The sequence below is a fragment of the Natrix helvetica genome (genome assembly GCF_964273705.1).
Source record: "Natrix helvetica genome assembly, chromosome: 3".
Lineage (NCBI taxonomy): Eukaryota > Metazoa > Chordata > Lepidosauria > Squamata > Natricidae > Natrix > Natrix helvetica.
The window spans coordinates 110,726,140-110,745,392 of NC_138549.1; the positions used below are offsets into that span (position 1 = coordinate 110,726,140).

General features: G+C 41.2%; 1 protein-coding gene across 5 annotated transcripts in view; it reads left to right on the forward strand.

Annotated features, from left to right (window-relative positions):
* Nucleotides 1-19,253, forward strand: part of TUT4 (terminal uridylyl transferase 4) — a 50,977-nt gene that overhangs the window by 3,267 nt on the left and 28,457 nt on the right. For 4 of the 5 annotated variants that reach the window (XM_081949613.1, XM_081949614.1, XM_081949612.1 and 1 more), the window contains exons 2-6: nucleotides 314-389; nucleotides 5,286-5,935; nucleotides 7,627-7,790; nucleotides 16,209-16,325; nucleotides 18,001-18,178. In XM_081949613.1, the coding sequence (XP_081805739.1) occupies nucleotides 5,395-5,935; nucleotides 7,627-7,790; nucleotides 16,209-16,325; nucleotides 18,001-18,178 (1,000 nt within the window). In that variant the 5' untranslated portion in view covers nucleotides 314-389; nucleotides 5,286-5,394. The remainder of the gene's footprint in view (nucleotides 1-313; nucleotides 390-5,285; nucleotides 5,936-7,626; nucleotides 7,791-16,208; nucleotides 16,326-18,000; nucleotides 18,179-19,253) is intronic. The other variant, XM_081949615.1, reaches the window with a different exon arrangement.

Below are 19,253 nucleotides of genomic sequence, written 5' to 3' on the forward strand. Positions count from 1 at the left end.
TGCTCGGAGAAGAGCTCTTGGGACACATTCAAGGGCTTTTTCTAAGGTTTTTTTACGTGTTGATTTCAAAATTTCAGGCCTTTAGCAGAGCAGAATAGAAACTAACGGCTTCCATGAACAAAAATCAGCCCCCCTCCCCCAAGGAGCCTATTGTATAGAATACGGAGTGTACATTATATTTAGAGTTGTCATATGTTAAGGTTTTGGCTTTCTGCCATAGCCTTATTTTGTTTTCTCTTTGAATAATCTGGTAATAAAAAGTTTTCCTGTCTTCAACCAGTTAAAAGGCTAATTATCTGCATTTTGCAAACAGGAAAACTGAGGCATCCCACTGCACCAAATGTTTCAAATTTACCTCCTGCCTGCTTTGTACACCACAAAAACACTAGGTAAGGAGTCATGACTGTATAGTAGAGTTTGTGCATGTACTTATTTTCACTGCATCAGGTGAAATGGCAATGGCCAATTTCACAGTCAAGCTGTGTTTTTTTTTAAAAAACCAAAATGTTATGTGTGCTCCTGCTTAATGCTAATTCACTGTAATATTCTCTTAACCATATGAAGATGTGCAGAATATTTTTAAAATTGCAGTGTTTGTATCAACACTTTCTGAGTGTTTTCATGAGTTAGTTTTTTTTTTCCTTAAGTGATAGCCCAACACAGAACTAGGGGGAAAAAAGGCCTAGGCTGAACGATCTGACATTTTTCTGGCAGTATCTCTCTAATGTATACAGTTTATAGGAGCATACATGAGTACTTCAGTGATAGAAAAAGAAACAGTCATAATTTAAGTGTTGGTCATTTGCTAAAATAAGGATATTACTGTAATGGAAGAAAGCTTTTTGAAATTTATAACTGTATTTTGACAGCAAATAAATTGGTATCTTGCAACAAGTGTACTTTTTAAAAACTAAAATACACAAATAGGAATAAAATATAGAATCAATGACGTTATCCTTTTTGTGTGATATTATTTGACTATATTAAGGCATGCACTAAGTGGTACATTCTGAATAATATGTCTGTGTTTAGGAGTTTTTATACACATACAACTCTGATCATAAGAATTTTAAAAAATCTTTTGGATCAGGCTAAAATACAACATTGTGTGTCATATAATAGTTAACCAAATATATTCAAGAAGTTCACAAGCATATATGGAAAAGTAATAGCCTTCCAACTCAATTTATCCTAGCTGCTATTATTTTAAATATATTGCCTATGAGTCAGACATCAAATTCAATTATAGTCCTAAACTTAAATTAGTAGATAGCACATCTCATAGTAACAAATATTGTAATTTTATTTTTCCTTGTATGAAAAGTGTTTATTCTAAACACTGTTGAAGATATTTCCCAATTTCAGGATGTTAATATTTCTATGCAATAAGTTCATGCCATTTTTATAATTCCAAAGACTAAAGGAATTTAAGAAGCAGAATCAAGTTAACTGTGCAGCAATGATAATATGCATGAAATCTTAGTATGACAATTTTGAGTTGCTTTTTTTTCTACAAATGCTGTTTTGCCAAAGAAAATTGCTGTATATGGTGATAAGGATATTATCATGCTTTTTATTTTATTATTGGTTTCCAGAAAAAAATACAAATATATTCTTAAAACAACAGTGGGAAGTCAATTTAAATCCCATCAGTATAAAATATTTACTATTAACATCTTTAAGTAGGAAGCAGTATTGAAGTATTTCAAAAAACATCTGTATGATTATGAGCAAAACATATGGACAAAAAATAATCCAGCAAAGCCTTGCATTTAAATATGAATCTGGGGAAGTAGACAGTATATAAAAAGTGAAATAAATATTAATATGTTAAAGAATGGTAGATCTGATTTTAAAAACAAAATTAACATAGTGCATCAGCCTCATTCATAATTTATTTTTCTGTGATAGGTCACCTCTACTAGTACTTCTGTCTGAACTGAGAATTGATTTATGGAATTCTTTTCCTATGTCTTTCTTTCTGAATAGTTTTCCCCAGTTCTTTCTTTATGAAGGGAAAGTCTAGTATGATTATTTTCATTTCTAGTTTGGCCCCTCCTCTTTGTTATCTTTCACTCTTTGAATTTCTTCATGAAATCTGAATCATTTTACATCTTGTTTTGAACAATTATCAATTGAACAATCATTTACAACTTATTCCAGTAGCAATGATAAATAACTCAATTCATTTAGCCTTAACCCAATTGTATTTATCTATAGTATTCATAAACTATTTGTTATTCATGTATTGAGGTATTGTTTAGGATTTTACACATTATTATTTATAGCAATAGCTTTGGGGGATGGTGCTTTGCATTGCTTGGTGTGGTTAGCCATTGGCGAACTGCTTTGTTAAGCAGAAATGACCCCAATTTGAGCAGACCATCTGTCTCCTGCTCAGGAATGCCTGACCATAAAGGTGATGAGCAAGACCTGATACCAAGTTGCTTACTATGGAGGAATGTTATTGATAAGATAAAGGTCTTAGTCTATCTTGTAACCTTTAACTTGTAACATTTAGCTGATCTGTATTACTAAGACCTCTTGAAGATCTATCTATGCAGGATGTTTCTCTTAATGATTGGTTTACAATGTGTGCATCCATGATTGGATCATGGCAACATATGCTTTTCAAAATTGTATAAAAGGGATCCAATCTAAACAGAGGTGTGCCCATTTGGAACTTGCTTTTGGATAACTTCTTTACTTGCAAATAAACCTTTTTCTTTCTATCTGTCTGGTGTGGTTCATTGGGCCTGCGTGCAGGTAAAATGATCCAAGCTTTCTGGGACCACAACAAGATCTTTGATTTTTTTGTTTGTTGGTTATAATTTTGAGGATTTAAGAGTGATATGAAACCCTCAGAGTGGTAGGTGGCTTGAGGACATCTCCCACTTTTCTTAAGTTTTTAACATCTTTATTTTAACTTTGCTTCAATTTAAGTACGTTTTATACTACTGTATTTTTAATTGTAAACTGCCCAAACTCATTTAGGTGAGATGGTTGATGTAGAAATTTGTTAAATAAATAAACTATATTTAGGAATTTAGTATTTAGGTAATCAGATAATTGCTACTGATTTGTACAAGCACGTTAAGACATTTAAAAATATTCTTAATTTTAAAACCAAAGGAATATAGATTAGTATTTATGTTAAATCTAAAACTATATCATTACTGTTTACTTATTTGTACTAGCTTATTTGTTTATCCAATAATATGGTTTCTTGCAAAATGTTGAATTAGAAAAATTTAAGTTAAGGAGCTTCTGAGTTAAGAGTTTTCATTACCCAATTTAACAAATGAATTATAAAAGTTATGTTAATTTTACGTACTTTCATTTTGGTATGTAATTGCCAGAAGTTTTTCTAACCAAATGATCCAAAGTAAAATAATTGATAGAAATAAATTAATAACTCATGCTTATTATATTTGAATATGTGGTATAACACTTGAAAATTATTTATATTGAATATCTTTATTTCAGATATTACAAATTGGTAGCATGCCCTTATTTAATTCATGTCTTAACAAAAACTGTGTATTAATTTAACATGCTTGAAAAGTTGGAACATAAGCTCATGCATATTGACGATAGTCACCTAAAAGTAATGTTTAGTGTTTTCTTTAGATTGACAACATTATGCTTGTGCAATTTGATTATAATAGTATTTATTATAATTATTTTGGGGGAGAAATAGTGGTTTTGTAAACAGATCTGAATACACTAATAGAAAGATTTATATTTCACTGTCCTCCTTTAGTCTTTTAGTGCCCAAGGAACATTATCCTGTGTTTGAAGTTAGTAGCGTATCTAATTGTGAACGAAAAAAATTCTCTTTACATTAGAATTCATTTAAGAAGTTTAAAAGGGAATCACTACTTTTTTGAAAAATATAATCCTTTTCAAGGCAAAGTGGGAGTTGTCACTTTTGTTACAATTATATACTTTTCCTACACCAATATTTGTTTGCTTTATCACAGAACTACCATAGATGGTAAAAAAAAAATCCTCCTTTACATTTCCATTTCCATATACATTTGAAGTACCTTTATACATTTTTGACAATTTATCCAGTGTTAGATATTTGTACATAATTTCATAAAATGTTTCTTTTAAATTATAACTTAACGTAAAATTTAAACTCTTCGTCTATTTCCCCCACAAGCACATGTTGTTCAAGCATTATAACCAAAATTCTTTGCCAATTGGATCATACAATGCTTCATATACTCATTCTCCAAATTCAATTTTAATATCAATTTATAAAACTTAGCAATAATGTGTTCATCATTACCACACAATAGTTTCCAGTTCATTTTTTCCAAAGTCAAATCCATAAGTTTTTGTATCTAATTTAAACCTTTCTTTCAATTGTAAATATGTAAATCAGTGACAGACATATTCCTGCAAATTACAATTCATCTTTGGATTTGCGTCTAGGTTCACCCTAATTAAAAAATATTATTTGACCATAAGTCCACCAGTTTGACCTCGCCACCATTACTTTCCTAAATAAAGCTTCCAGTGGTGACACCTAAAGCAAGAATCCTCAAGCTCCAGTCTGTGGACCGGAACTGGTCCGCAACATGCCAGCAACTGGGCCCTGCAAACAAGTGAAGCCCCATCTGCAGGATGCAAACAGCATGCAAAACCACGCCCCCTCCAGTGTCGCGGAAAAACCTCTCCACAGAACCAGTCCCTGGTGCTCAAAAGGTTGGGGGGCCACTGACCTAAGGAGTCATCTTTGTGGAGAACTTTAGATTTATTTCAAACCCTTAGGATGACACGTCTAATAAAGTAATTGTTGAAATCAACATTTATGTTAACCTTATCATAAGTAGGTGTGCGATTCAAATCTAATTCATGGTCCTCCAGATCACGTAGCTTCCTGTTTTGGAGAGTCACCTACCCTTTAAGCCAGATAAAACAACAATCATCAAGATGCAATTTTAAATGTGGCAAACCCAAAACTCTTTTTTTAAGCATCTTGCACTAATTTAGATTTTGGTTATACATCTGATGTTTTATATTAATAAAAACTAATTTTGACTGAATGAAATATAACCTACACAAATCTTTTCAATTACACATGCTTTGATGCCATAGGAGGGCTTATGAAGCATTTCGTAAAATTGATAAAGCAACCTTATTTTTTCTAGGCTTCCATGGTTGTTTTAAAAGCTACTCCCATCTGTTTCATGTCTGTACTAGTTCAGGATACCAGATTGAGGACTATTGCTTTAAGTTTTGTAGTAATATTTTTACATGTTTGTTTTTTCCAGACAATCATCCAGATACCTTGCTTGAACAGAGGATTTTTCTCCATCCAAATTGTTGCAAAATTTCATTTCAGATCTTCTCAAGTGATAGAAAAAGCAAGTCTTCTTAATAATGGAAGAAGGCAAGATTCCAAAAAGTGGAAATCATGACATAAGAAAATCCACCCGTATTGTGTGTGAAGAAAGCAAGACTGCCAGAGCTGTAACCAATCAAAATTGTAAAACTAACAGAAATGACAAGTCTATAAAAGAAGTTGGGAAAAGTTCTACAAATGGTAACAGCTTCAAAAAGATTAAGCAAAATGATGTTTGTCCTGAAAAATCAGGAGAAAATAAATCACGTAAGACAAATAGTTGCATTCCTGGATATAAAGACATGGGATCAGGTCTTCAGGATCAGAATCATAGCAAAGGAAAAAGATTACCAAATGTATCAACAGCAGTAGAAAATCAGAAAGCGTTAAAAGTTCAGCATGCACATGAAAACCTTCCAACTTCTCATATTGTAGAAAATGGTGCCAGTACAGAAGGGACTCCTGAATTGGAAAATCCACTAAGAGAGGATACTTCCAAAATTAATGTTAATTTGTGTAATGACTCTGAGAAAAGTGATTTGGATTTAAGATCAGTAGAACAAACATCTGAAGATTACTGTAAGTGCATTCAAGTGTTTTTTAAAAAATCCTATCAAATTAAAGCTTTCCCTTGTGTTACTTATGTATATGTTATTAAGTGGAACAGATTTCTTCTTTTTATGTAATTTTTAAAAAATATTCTTTTCTGTAGAACTTGATAGAAATCTTTGTAATTCTAGTTGAAATATTCTGGCATTTTGCTACATAAAACGTGCTATAATAATTTCTTAATGTAAGCATGACTAAGTTTTTAACTTGAGTTTTTTCTCCATGCTATGTTGCTTTTTTGCTTGAAAGGAATTTTCAAAAAACTATAGAGCCATAATTTAAATGCAGTTATCTTCTATAAGCTAAGTGAAGAATGATCCTTTTAGAATGGGATCAACATTATATGAGTGAAAGTTCATTCATATAATAAAATCTCCTTCTTCATGAAGGGTCTGCATAGTGCTACAGAAGTTTTCTGCATGCTATCATGTAGAAATAGGTAGGACTTCCTCATTTTGCTGCCTTAATAAAATCTATATAGCACTGCAGAAGCTTCTGAATGCTGCAAGATTGTGCAGATATCCTTAAGGCAGCAAAATGAAGCATTTGATTTCTGAGGCACATGGCAGTAGTTAGGACAAAATGGTGGTCGCTTCTGGAACTGTGTCATTTCGCTGCACAAAAAAGCAATCGATTCCAGTGCTCTGGAAAGTCTTACAGCTCTTTAAAGGGAGGGAGGAGGTGGTTTGGTGTGGTGGGATGGAAATCAGACCTATGATCTGGGGAGACCTGGTGGGAGTGGGTAAAGGCCTGTGGACATGAGACATGAAGTGGAGCACAGGGCGTCTCGTGAGTGGGGGAAGGCCTTGGAAGGGCCCAAACAGGTGAGCCTCGGTCTGTGCTATGCTTCCAAGGGCCTCTTCTACCCTTGGGATACCCCATTCTTCATTTAGTAACCTGGGCATTGCTTTAACAATTCCCAGGGGAGAGCAGGGATTGAGTCATTAAGTGAGAGGCTTCACCTAACCACCATTGTGACATATGATTGTAGTTGGCAGGACTATCTGTGTCATATTATTCTAAATGAGATAAAGATAACAGCCTCTGTGCACCATAGCAGCCATAGATATGGTACATACTATAGTGATGCAGTGGTTAGAATGCATTATCACAGGTTAACTCTGCCCATAGCCAAGAGTTCAATTCTGATCGGCCTTCCATCCTTCTGGGATTTGTAAAATGAAGACCCAGATTGTTGAGGATATTGTGCTGACATTTGTAAACCTGTCGGAGTGCTGTAAATCACTATGCAGTGGAATAAATAAGTATTGCTATTGCTACCAATATATACAAATCCACTTGTTTAGTGATCCCAATTGGGACCAGCAACTTTGTCATTTTTGAGAAGTGGTTGCTAAATAGAATTGCTACTGTGGTTATGATCTTATTTCCATTTTCCTTTATAGAACATGCGAGGATTAGTTGTAGGGTTATTTTTCATCAGCATTGTAACTGTCTTATATTTGATCCATGTGAATAATACTGAGAATTATCTAATAAAGCTTGTTATCTAAATTTTAATTTTTTATTATGAGCATTTCCAAACTTAGTTTCCACAATTTTCAAAAAAAGGATATATGTACATTCTATGGTTTCTTAATTTAGATTTATGGTAGTTATGAAAAATGTATTAAACATTCTCGTCATCCTATTTCTACAAGGTAAAATAAAAAATTCTGACTCGGCTAAAGAAAGTAAGTCAGAAACTGATGATTTAGAAAACGTTGCTGTCATGGATGAATCAACACTGATGGAAGAAGAGCAGTTGGGCTTGAAACAAGCTGAAGAGCGACTGGAAAGAGATTATATTATCCGCTTGGAAAAAGTAAGTACAAAAATTAATTTGTGTATATGCGTGCATGCTAGACTGTATAACTTAAAAGAAGAGTTTAATTAAAGGATTTGTCTTTAAATTTTGTAGTATGAAGAAGTTTACCTAAATTAAAATAATGTAATTTTGGATTAGAAGAATTCTGGATTCCTTTTTAGCATGGCAGGAAACTTCTTAATTGCCTTTCACATTACTATAATAGATGAGAACAGAAAATTTTTCAGTTAATTAGAAGGAATTATATACATTTCTTGGTTTGTAGTAAACACTGAAGAAGCTTATTCATAGTTGATGATAAGCCATTAATGTATCTGCCTAGTTACACTTTGTGTATAGTTTTGTTTTAGTATTATAGTATTTATTATAGCATTTATAGTATTTAGGATGACTTTTGCAAGTAAGGCTTGAAATGTGTTGAAAATCAACATGCACTTATTTTTTTTAGTGTTTTCCCATGACTATCATGTTCTCTAGGAACAAATCCCGATTAGCAATGCTTACTGTAGAAAAAAGATTTTTTCATAGTCTCCTTGTTTTATATGTTCTTTTGATCTTGGTGTTCCATGTCCATAAGCATAAATATTTTGTTGTTTATAAACTGAAACAACTACTCTACTTTAGGTGAAATGTATTACAGGTAGTTCTCTACCTACAATCATTTATTCAACAATGGTTCAGAATTATTGTGGCACTGAACCAATGAATATTTCAATCCATCCTCGGAGTTTCAGCTTTCCCAGCACTTCTGCAGTCAAATGATTGTGATCTGGGTGCTTGGCAACCAATTCACATTTATCTTCAGGTGCACTGCTCAGCTATTATGTGATAGCCATTTGCAGCCTTCTCTACCAGCTTTCCCAGAAAGTCAAGGGGGAGCTAGCAGGAAGGTCCCAAATTGCTGAGGTAAGCGTCCCCTACCCACATAGCCTTCCCCAATTCCTTGTGCTGCACTGGTCACTCATGCACTTGATACATGCTGTACCTCTTGCACAACCCTTTCTACCCACATGCATTCTCCTTAACCCATATCACATATCTCACATACCTTCTCATGGCCTTGTACACCCAATCCATGCTGTGCTGCTTGCACATGCCCTTAATATACCCTCTCCCTCTCTCCCTCACCAGTACCAGCCACTTATGTGCCTACCAGCCTGCATTTTGCTTCCCCAACCAAAGTCAATAGAAAAACCAGGTTTCTTCCTATTTTCCCCACTGACTTTGGTTGAGGAACTCGCAAGAAGTTGACTTTTATAACAACTATGAGATTCAGTTAACAGCGGGAAGGAATGCAGGAATTGCCATCACTAGGCAGTGCAGTTGTACTTTACAATTGCATCACTTAGCCATGGAAATTTCCATCTCTGTTGCCATAGTAAGCTGAGGACTATTTGTATTGTACAGTAGAATTAAACAATTCCTTATTGGAGTGCTCTTTATGAAAGCAATTAAAAGTAAAACTTAAGGGTCTCCGAGGTGGGGTGTGGGAGAAGTCACTGATGGGTATTAACACGGCCCATTTGCCAGGAGACTGAGGTAAATCTGAGGACACTCCCTTTGCTCCTCCTCCTGACTCCCCAGATTAACCTCAGTCTTCGGCGCAGAAGGAGATAATTTTCCTGGCTCTCCATTGGTATGAGACTTTTCTCAGCGTTTGATTTTTCTTGAACTCCTCTCACCTCCCTTAGCGGCACCCCTCTTAACGGCATTAGCACAAGGTTGCTTGCTGCGTGGCTGAGGCTTAAACCACTGGGCGGTGGCGGGGGGGAATCCAAGCCGCACGCCCCAGGCGTTGCTACACGCGGTCCACAGATCAGTGGATGTGATTGGGTGACCGGAAAGGACGCAGCTCATTCGGAGCTGGAACAGAAACTCAGGCCGCGTGGTTGGCGGTCGCCATTTTGGAAGTGTGGGCGCACGCACAGAGCGCAGAGATCGGCGCTCTGATACCAGAGGCTGCTGGCGTTCACAGCCACCGCCAGTACCCAGGAGGCTAACTTTGGGCCTGTACTCCACCGGTAATCCGGGGAGGGCCTCAGCTATTCGGCAGTGGGCCAGTCTTCTTGCAGGCCGCAGATCGGCGGCACAGCTGAGGAGTGCAAAGATTCGAAGGAGCACCGAATCCATGCAGCAGGTACAGACCAGTAGGAACAGAAGGAGAGGTAGAGAGAGGCTACGAACCGTGAGTAAGGGCACGGTGGCAGATTCCACGAGGAGTGGGGGAGCGGCACCCCTCGATTCTCCTGGGGGTTCAAACCCGGGTGAGGGACCCTCCCGGGGAGCCAGCCCAGGCACAAGGGGGAGACCTACCCATAGGAAGTGCACCTCCAAGTCCTCTAGGAAGGAGGGTTCCAAGCAGCAGGTTCGTATCACCAGGGCGGCTGGAAGGCGGATCAGGGACAGCATCAGTCCTTCCCAGTCCAGATCACGCTCGCCACGCAGTCCTCCTCACCTGGACGTAGTTCTTCCTGGCTCTCCGGTCTCCCCACGTGGCTCCTAGGGGGCATAGTCCCTTGTCCTCCCCCTTATCGCCCTCTCACGCCGCAGGGGCAAGGGGAGATCCTTTTGGCCGCAGGACTACTAGGTTCCCTAGGCAACGCTTGGCTCCTGATTTCCCTGACCCTAATTTGGCATTGGAGCCACCCAGCCTTGCCCCTGCCTACCCAGAGCTCTCAGAGAGTTTCAAAATGTTATTGCCAGAGCCATTGCCCAAGGGATTTCCTTGGGCATGCAGCACCAATTTCAACAGGCTAGACAAAAGTCTTCACCTGGGGCCACTCGAGGTCATCCAGACCAACCGGAACCAACAGGGGCAAGGGAGCTCAGAGCTTCCTCCCCTTCCACTGCTAGCGAGGGGTCAGATTCAGAGGAGGAGGTACAGAAGGATCTTGGGTTCTCTGAGGATGAAGAATCCCAGGCCCCAGAGGCCCCAGCCATCACCGGCCTATTTCCTTCAGCCTTGTTCAGTTCCCTGCTGCGCAAGGCCAAGGCCACAGCAGATCTGGACAGCCCTCCTGATCCCAACTACGCCACGGCTGTTCCTAGCACAAGTGGGGGGGGGCAAGAAGGGGCCTTTCCACATGCCCCAGGTTGAAAAGGAGGAGATTCCAACCCCTGAGCTCTTCCTGGAAGTACTCAAGTCTCAATGGTCTAAGCCTGGTATCTTCCCCACTCCAGGGACCAACGATTGTAGATTCTACAATCTCAATGCCTCCTTTGCCCAAGCTTTACAGGTTCCATCCGTGGACGCTCCGGTGGTTAGTCTGGCCTCTTCCTCAGGGGTAGTGACAGGAGACATCGGCAACTGTCTGAAGGCGGAGGATAAGAAGGCGGATCTCGTCATGTAAGGCCGTGTCTTGGGCGATCAGAGCAGCAGCTGCAGCCTCTTTTTTCAACAGGTCCACCCTGCTGTGGCTGTAACAACTCCAAGATAAAACTCCAGGGTCGGACATGAGACTACTTTAGGATATTACAAAGTTGATGGCGGCCACCCAGTTCTCAGCAGACGCCACACTGGACGCGGTAAAGTATTCTTCCAGGGCCTTGTCTTCCTCTGTAGCATCCAGACGGTTGCTGTGGCTACGCAACTGGCAAGCGAAGTCCCAGGCGAAAAGGCACTTGGCAGGGACTGATTACACAGGAGACAAGCTATTTGGTTTGGCCTTGGATCCCATCCTCATTGAAGACAGGAACAAGCGTAAGATCTTCCCATCTACGTCCAAGCGTTCAGACCACCGGCCGGTGCCTTACCCCAGGAGGTCTTCCTTTCAACTCCCCGAGCAGGACTTCCAGCAACAGAAGTACTCTGCCCCCAGGTATCCCAGGCAAGGGGATAGGCAGTTTTCCAGGGACAGATACAGGTTCCAACAGACCAGCAAGCGGCCCTTTCGAGGTGGGGGCGGCCGCCCCTTCCGCAGAACTAAGTGATTCGGGACCGGATCACCTGATCGGCGGCCACTTTTCCTTGTTTGCGGACTGCTGGGATTACATCACCACGGATGCATGGGTACTCCAGACAGTCAGGTTTGGGCTTCGGTTGGAGTTCCGCTTCCGCCCCCCGAATAGGTTCTGGATCTTTCCCCCCTCCAAGAACCTGGTAAAGCGCTCCCTCATGCACAAAGCCATTCGGCACCTGCTGGATATCAAAGCAGTGGAGCCAGTTCCAGAGGGGGAGAAAGAATCAGGATTTTATTCCAATCTCTTCCTGGTTCCCAAGAGCTCGTGGGGGGGGGGGGTGGAGAGCAATCCTGGACCTCAAACTGTTAAATTCCAGAATTATATACCGTAAACTTAAGATGGCATCCCTCAGATCCATCCTGGAGGGGATCAGACAAGGGGATTTCCTAGCCTCAGTTGATCTCACGGAGGTGTATCTCCACATCATGATTGCCCCTGATCACAGTAGGTTCCTTAGGTTCTTGTATGGGGGTTCTCATTACCAATACAGGGCCCTTCCCTTCGGGTTGGCCTCAGCCCCCAGAACATTTACCAAGGTACTAGCGGTGGCTGCTGCCTATCTTCATGCAATCCTGATTCGGTTACATTGCTACCTGGATGATATCCTCGTACTAGCCTCCTCGGCAGCTCGAGCAGAAGGGGATCTCAGTGTTACCATTTCCACCTTCCGGTCCCTGGGCTTCTCGGTCAACCTTAAGAAAAGCCATCTAGTCCCCACCACTAGACTCCAACATTTGGGGACCGTTATTGACTTGGTGGAATGTGAAGTCTTCCTCTCACAGAAGCGTAGGGACAGTATTGTAAAATTGAGTCGAGAGATTTGGAGGATTCGATCTGTTCCCGTAGCTCTCCTTTCCAGGTTACTCGGCAAGTTCATCTGCATCAGGATAGTGCCCTGGGCTTTCCTCCACGCCAGAGAGCTGCAGTGGTTCTTACTCCCACACCAGAGGAACAGAACAAGTGATGCAAGCTTCAGGGTCTTGTGACCTCCCAGGTGCTTCTCTATCTGCGCTGGTGGATGTCGCCAGCTCTGGCCAAGGGTTCCCTGTTCAGGGAACCAGGCAGACTGGTCCTAGCAGCAGACGCAAGCCTGTTCGGTTGGGGGGCTCACCTGGAGTCCCAGTTAGCGCAAGGCCAGTGGACCCCGACGGACCTGTGGAAGAACATCAAATGGCTGGAGCTCAGAGCGATCCACCTAGATCTCCGACGGTTCAAGACGATGGTCGCCGGAAGACACATCCTGATGCTGACAGACAACGTGGCAGCCAAGGCCCATGTGAACAAGCAGGGAGGCACCCACTCCGTAGCGCTACGCGACGAGGCAGTGCGTCTGGGAAACTGGGCGGAACGGAAGCTCCTGTTGATTCGAGCAGAACACATCTCCGGAGTGGAAAATCAGCAGGCAAACTGACTCAGCAGGGAGACAGTAGACCACAGAGAGTGGCAGCTTCACCCCTGCATCTTCGAGCAGATCTGCCAGAGGTTCGGCCGACCGACAGTGGATCTCTTCGCCTCGTCATCGAACACCCAGCTTCCGAGGTTCATCTCACGGTTCCCAACCCAAGGGGCGCAGGACATCGGCTTCCTGCACTGCAGATGGCCGTTGGGCCTTCTCTACGCCTTCCCTCCTCTTCCCCTCCTTCCCTGGGGTTCTGAAAAAGCTAGTGTTAGAGAGGGCAGAGATAATCCTAGTGGCCAGAAAGGGCGTCCCTGGTTCATGGACCTAGTGGAGATGTCGATTCTGCCCCATTGGAGAATCCTTCGGGAGGAGGTGGCCCTACGCCAGGGGAACCTGGAGCACCCAGACCCAGAGTGGCTCCAGCTGACTGCCTGGCGCTTGAGCGGGAGCAACTAAGAGAGGCCCAATTCTCTGCTAGAGTCATCGGGACCATTGAGGCTGCTAGAAGGAAGTCCACTACCCACATCTAAGATGCGACCTGGACTTCCTTCGCGGCCTGGTGTCGGTCTGCACAGATAGACCCGACATCGGCCTCAGTTCCCCAGGTGCTGGAATTCCTCCCGGATGGTCTGGAGAAAGGCCTAGCTCACAGTACTCTCAGAAGGCAGGTTTCTGCCCTGGCCACCATCCTAGGAGGGGTGGGCGCCCAACCCCTGTCCCAGCACCCAGTCATCAAACGATTTCTTAGATGGGCAGCTAATCTCTGACCCCTGGTGGTTCACCGTTTCCCCTCGTGGGACCTTCCGACAGTGCTCCAGGTGCTGCTGGAGGCACCTTTCAAACCCTTCAGGGAGGTGACCTTACAATTCCTAACCCTCAAGGTGGCTTTCCTCGTGGCAATCACCTCTGCCAGGAGGGTGTCCGAGCTTATTGCTCTTTCCACCAGGGCGGACCTCTGCATTTTCCACAGCAACAGGGTCGTGCTCAGACTCGATCCAGACTTCATGCCTAAGGTCAATTCCCCATTTCATAGGGGCCAGGAGGTAATCCTCCCGGATTTCTGTCCTTCTCCCTCTTTAGAAAGAGAGGTCCTGGCACTACCTGGACGTAAGAAGGGCACTGCACATTTATCTCAAGCGCACAGCTGCCTTCAGGTGATCAGAGGCTCTCTTTGTTTCGTTCCATCCCTCGGCCCGGGGAGCCAAGGTCTCCCCGACCACTATCAGCAGATGGATAAGGTTAGCCATTTCCAAGGCCTATGAGGCTCGAGGGCTGCCAGTGTTGGTGAGCATGACGGCACACTCCACCCGGAGTGTGGCCACCTCTGCGGCCTGGGCCACCCAGGCACCCATTGAGGATATCTGCAGGGCTGCCGCCTGGTCCTCACCATCGCCCTTCCTCAGGCATTACCGGCTAGATGTGTATGCCTCAGCTGAGGCATCCTTCCGGAGGAGGGTCCTGCAGGGAGTACTACACACTCAGGAGACTCAGGCCCAATGACCCCTCCCATGGACATCTAGCTTTGGTATGTCCCATCAGTGACTCCTCCCACACCCCACCTCGGAGACTGTCAGTTGGACTTACCTGAACTGCATGTCTCAAGGGTGGCGTTGGAGCAATCACTTCCTGCCCATCAGGCACGCCTTGCGCCAGGGCCTGAGTTGGGTTAGTTACAGGTCAGTCAGGGACTTCGGAGGGAGTTGGGTAGTCTCTGTCCCTTCCTTCCCAGGTTCTACTTTGACTGGACCATCGGTTAATCTGGAGAGTCAGAAGGAGGAGCAGAGGGAGTGTCCTCAGATTTACCTCAGTCTCCGGGCAAATGGGCCGTGTTAATACCCATCCGTGACTGCTCCCACGCCACCCTCGAGACATGCAATTCAGGTAAGACCAACTGACATTTTTGAAATGCTTTTAGTTAGATTAATTGTATGACCATATTTGGAATATTGCATACAATTGTAATCACAAAACCTTTCAAAAGTATTATAAATGTAGAAAAGGAACATTAAAGGGCAGTACGTATGAGATAGGAGTAAGATAGTTTTCAAGAGGAAAATTTTCAGCTTTGGTGCTTTACTGCTATGAAGAAAAAATGTGTAGGAAGAAGCCTCTTTGGTAATTGTAGAAGCCAGGATAACCAATATATCTGATATTTGGGATTGTATAAAGAGAGAAAAAATACTTTTCATATATTAACATAATTAAAAGTTGGAATCTTTTCTAAATATTGTTATATGCATTTTTAAATTATTTTAATATTGTATGCTAGAGTTGAGCAGCCTTATATATTTAATAAATGAATAAAATAATACCAAAAAGGAAGTGAGAGTTAAAACGTAGATGACTTTAAAAAACAGAAAAACATGGATAGGTTTATCAATTGTGAATATATAGTTTAGTACAGCGATGGCGAACCTTTTTTGGCTCGCGTGCCATAAGTGGGGGGAGCGCAGGGGGGTCGTGTGCGGGCGTGCCGCAACCATAATGCAATGCGCGACCCTCAGTGCGTATGCATGCACTACGGGCGCTCCCCCCCCCATTTTTACATGCTTTTTTCGCCCTCCCCAGGCTCCAGAGGCTTTATAGGGGCAGTATATTTCTCAAATGTAGTGGATGGAAATCATAAGTACTCATGCTCAGGTGAAGGTTGGGGGGGCAAATAAATCTTTGATTTAATACAGCACAGTTCTTAATTTTCCAGTAACTACTTGGTTTAAGTTTTAATGATGATAAACTCTTCAATTTATTTTTCCATAAACAGTTCTAGTATATTTATGATAGATAGCAGTCAATAGAAGTTTTTAATGTTTTATACTTTCTCAGTGTTTTTTAAGCTAATCCTTTGAATAGCTTTACTGAAAATTGAAAGACGTGTGTCTAAAATATTTTAAAGTTTACTTATGTAAATGGGTATCCCTGTATGGTGAGTTGGGACAGTCTTTGTGTACTGTACTCTTCTGTGGTAAATGTACTTAGAAGCATTTTATTGTTATGATGGGGGGAAAAACAGCATAATTAAGTGGCTGCTGAATCTTAAATATGTGGTTTTTCCACAGCGCTCTCCAGAGTACTCTAATTGCCAGTACCTATGTAAGCTGTGTTTAGTTCATATTGAAAATATCCAGGGAGCTCATAAACATATTAAAGAAAAACGGCATAAAAAGAATATCATGGTAAGTGCTAGAATAAGTTTTGAAATTTCGCTCTGAATTTCAGTCTTGGTTTCAAATGCATGATACAGTTTTTAAACATTGGTTAATAGCAACCAAGATGAATAGGTACAGGGTTATAATCAGGGGATAAGGTTACCTTGGTATTTGTGAAAGAACTGGTTCATAGATATGTAAACAGGAATAAATTAGGGATTTTGTTGTTATACATAATCTGCTGCCTAATGGAATCTCTGCTTAAGCTGTGCTGGTCTCAGAATTGATGTTGTAGATTCCCAGAGTTATGGTGTGGGAAGATTTCAATGTCTCCTTGGGTTGTTTTGTCTAGAGTGGTTTCATAGCAGCCCTGACAACCATGGGCCTATTCTTGTTGGTCACAGGGCACAAACTCAGTTTGGTATTTTATTGTGATTGGAAGTTTGTTCTGTGGGTGAGAATAAGTCAGATTTATTCAACCTTAATCATGTCATTAAGGTTGAATATGTAGCTTTATCCCATTTATGCAAGTAGTGTACCTGTCATCATGGTATATCCCAAAAAATTTTTTTTATTCAATTCGATTTAGTTGGATTCCAAAAGGCCTTGGAGCTATTGGAGTGGTTGACACAGTTTTCCTAGTTTGTTACCTCCTTTGACCTTGTAGTAAACTCAGATGAACTGTGGGGTTTGAATCAACAAGGTAGATGAGCACAGGCTGAGGAGAGGACCTTACTTAAATCTCATAAGATATAGCATAAAGTCCATTTGAAAGTTTATTTTTAGGTGATTCATGTACAAAGAATTTTTCTGTATATACTGCATTGAGAAGCTTACTACCTCCGAGTTGTTTTAGATTTTGAAGTGATTGACAGCCTTGCCTCCTCTCCCAGTTCTAATCAGAACTCTCTAAGCTTGTGGCAACACTTTTAGTTGTTGTTGTTGTTGTTGTTGTTGTTGTTGTTATTATTATTATTATTATTATTATTATTATTATTATTATTTGGTTAATCTTTGGTGAGATTCACGGCCTTTGGGGCTGGTTGGTAGCCTAACAACTCGAGTCCTAAACAAGGACCTAGGAACTGTTAAGGTAATGTCGGAGGATATAAGTTGTTCCAAGTTGTTGTTGTTGTTGTTGTTGTTATTTTGCAGATAAAATCTCTTGTACAGCATGATCAGGGTGCAATGCTGAGATTACCTTTTACAGTTGTATCATTAGAGTGGATCATTCTGATAATACCTGAAGAAATGGACAGGCTGCTTTGAACAATATATTTCATCACATATTCTCTTGGATCCTTGCCCAATTTTGTTTACAATTTCTGTTCCAGAGCTTTTGGAAGACACCTGAGTTATCTTCATAAATGCCCCTCAGAGGGAAGGAAAGCAAAAATGTTTCCTTGATTAAAGATAATAATGGTTAGATATTGTCTTAAGAACTGAGATCTTAAGAAGGGCAGCATAACGCAATCTTTTAACTTTCCATGATTATGAGGTAGTGATTGAGTAAGTGGTGTTTTCTCAACTGCAGGCTGCTGGCCATAAGGACATGAACGCCAACCTCCTTGCTTTTCTTACTCTGTTTAATAAATTACTCTAACTCTTGCTCTAATAGGTTTTTGAATAATTAAACTGATAGTTGGAGGATTTTCCTGTCAAAGTTCAAAACATTACTTTTTATCTTTATGTTTTTCATTAGGAAAAGCAAGAAGAAAATGAGCTCCGTGCGCTGCCTTCCCCTTCCCCTGTACAAATTGCTGCTTTGAATTTTATGCTGATGGAGGCAGCAAAAGAAAAAGGAATATCTGATGATGATTTCAGAGTCCGCCAAGAAATTGTATATGATATGGAAAAGATTATTCAAAAATCCTTACCAGGTAAAACTTCCTGGTATCTCTCATCTAAATGCAAACCAGGTCCAGTTGAGGTTATATTTTTTGAGATTAGCATGGTCAGCTGTGCTGCCACCTAGCAGAGTATTTTAGAATTAGAATAGCAAAATTAAGATAATTGTTTATGCAGGTAGTCCTTGACTTATTACCATAATTGACCCAAAATTTATGTTGCTAAGTGAGACTTCTTAACTGTAGTAAGAAAGGTCGTAAAAGGGGGCAAAGCTAGTTTTGCCCCCTTTTATGACCTTTCTTGCCACAATTGTTCAGTGAATCACTTCAGTTATTAAGTTAGTAACATGATTGTCAGTTAATCTGGCTTTCCCATTGACTTTGCGTCTCAGAAGGTTCAAAAGATGATCACAGGACACTTGGACACTGCAACTGTCATAAATATGAGTCAGTTGCCAAGCATCTGAATATTGATCACATGACCATGGAGATGCTGCAATGATCATAAAGGTGAAAAGTGGTCATAAATAACTTTTTAAGTACCATTGCCAGCCACAGTTTAGGTTTAAGTTTATTGGATTTATATGCCAAACACATATTACAAAAAAATTAAATAGAATATCCAAAAAACCCAATAGATATTTACAATGAGATTTAGAAATTAAATTAAATTAACAATTTAAATTAATTTATTTTATTCAGGCCAGGCCGGCTTGCTGGAAAAGCCAACTTTTTAGGGCGCGCCGGAAGGATCAGAGGTCGGGAATTTTGCGAAGCTCGGGGGGCAGCTCATTCCAAAGGGAAGGCGCTCCCATAGAGAAGGCTCTCCCCCTGGGGGTTGCCAGCCCACACTGCCTGGCTGACCCTGAGGAGGCAAACTCTGTGGGATCGTACTGGACGATGGGAGGCTGTTTTTTGCTCAATTTTACCCCCCCCCCCCAGCCCCCGAGAGCACTATATAAGCCTCCTAAAGGCTATGCATGCCCTTTATTTGACAAAAAACGGGCCTGTTTTTGCAAAAAAAAATTGGGAGGTCTGTAGAGTGCAAAAACTTTTTTTTAAAATTTGCCTCTTCAAAATCTTCATGCGTCTTATACTCCGAAAAATA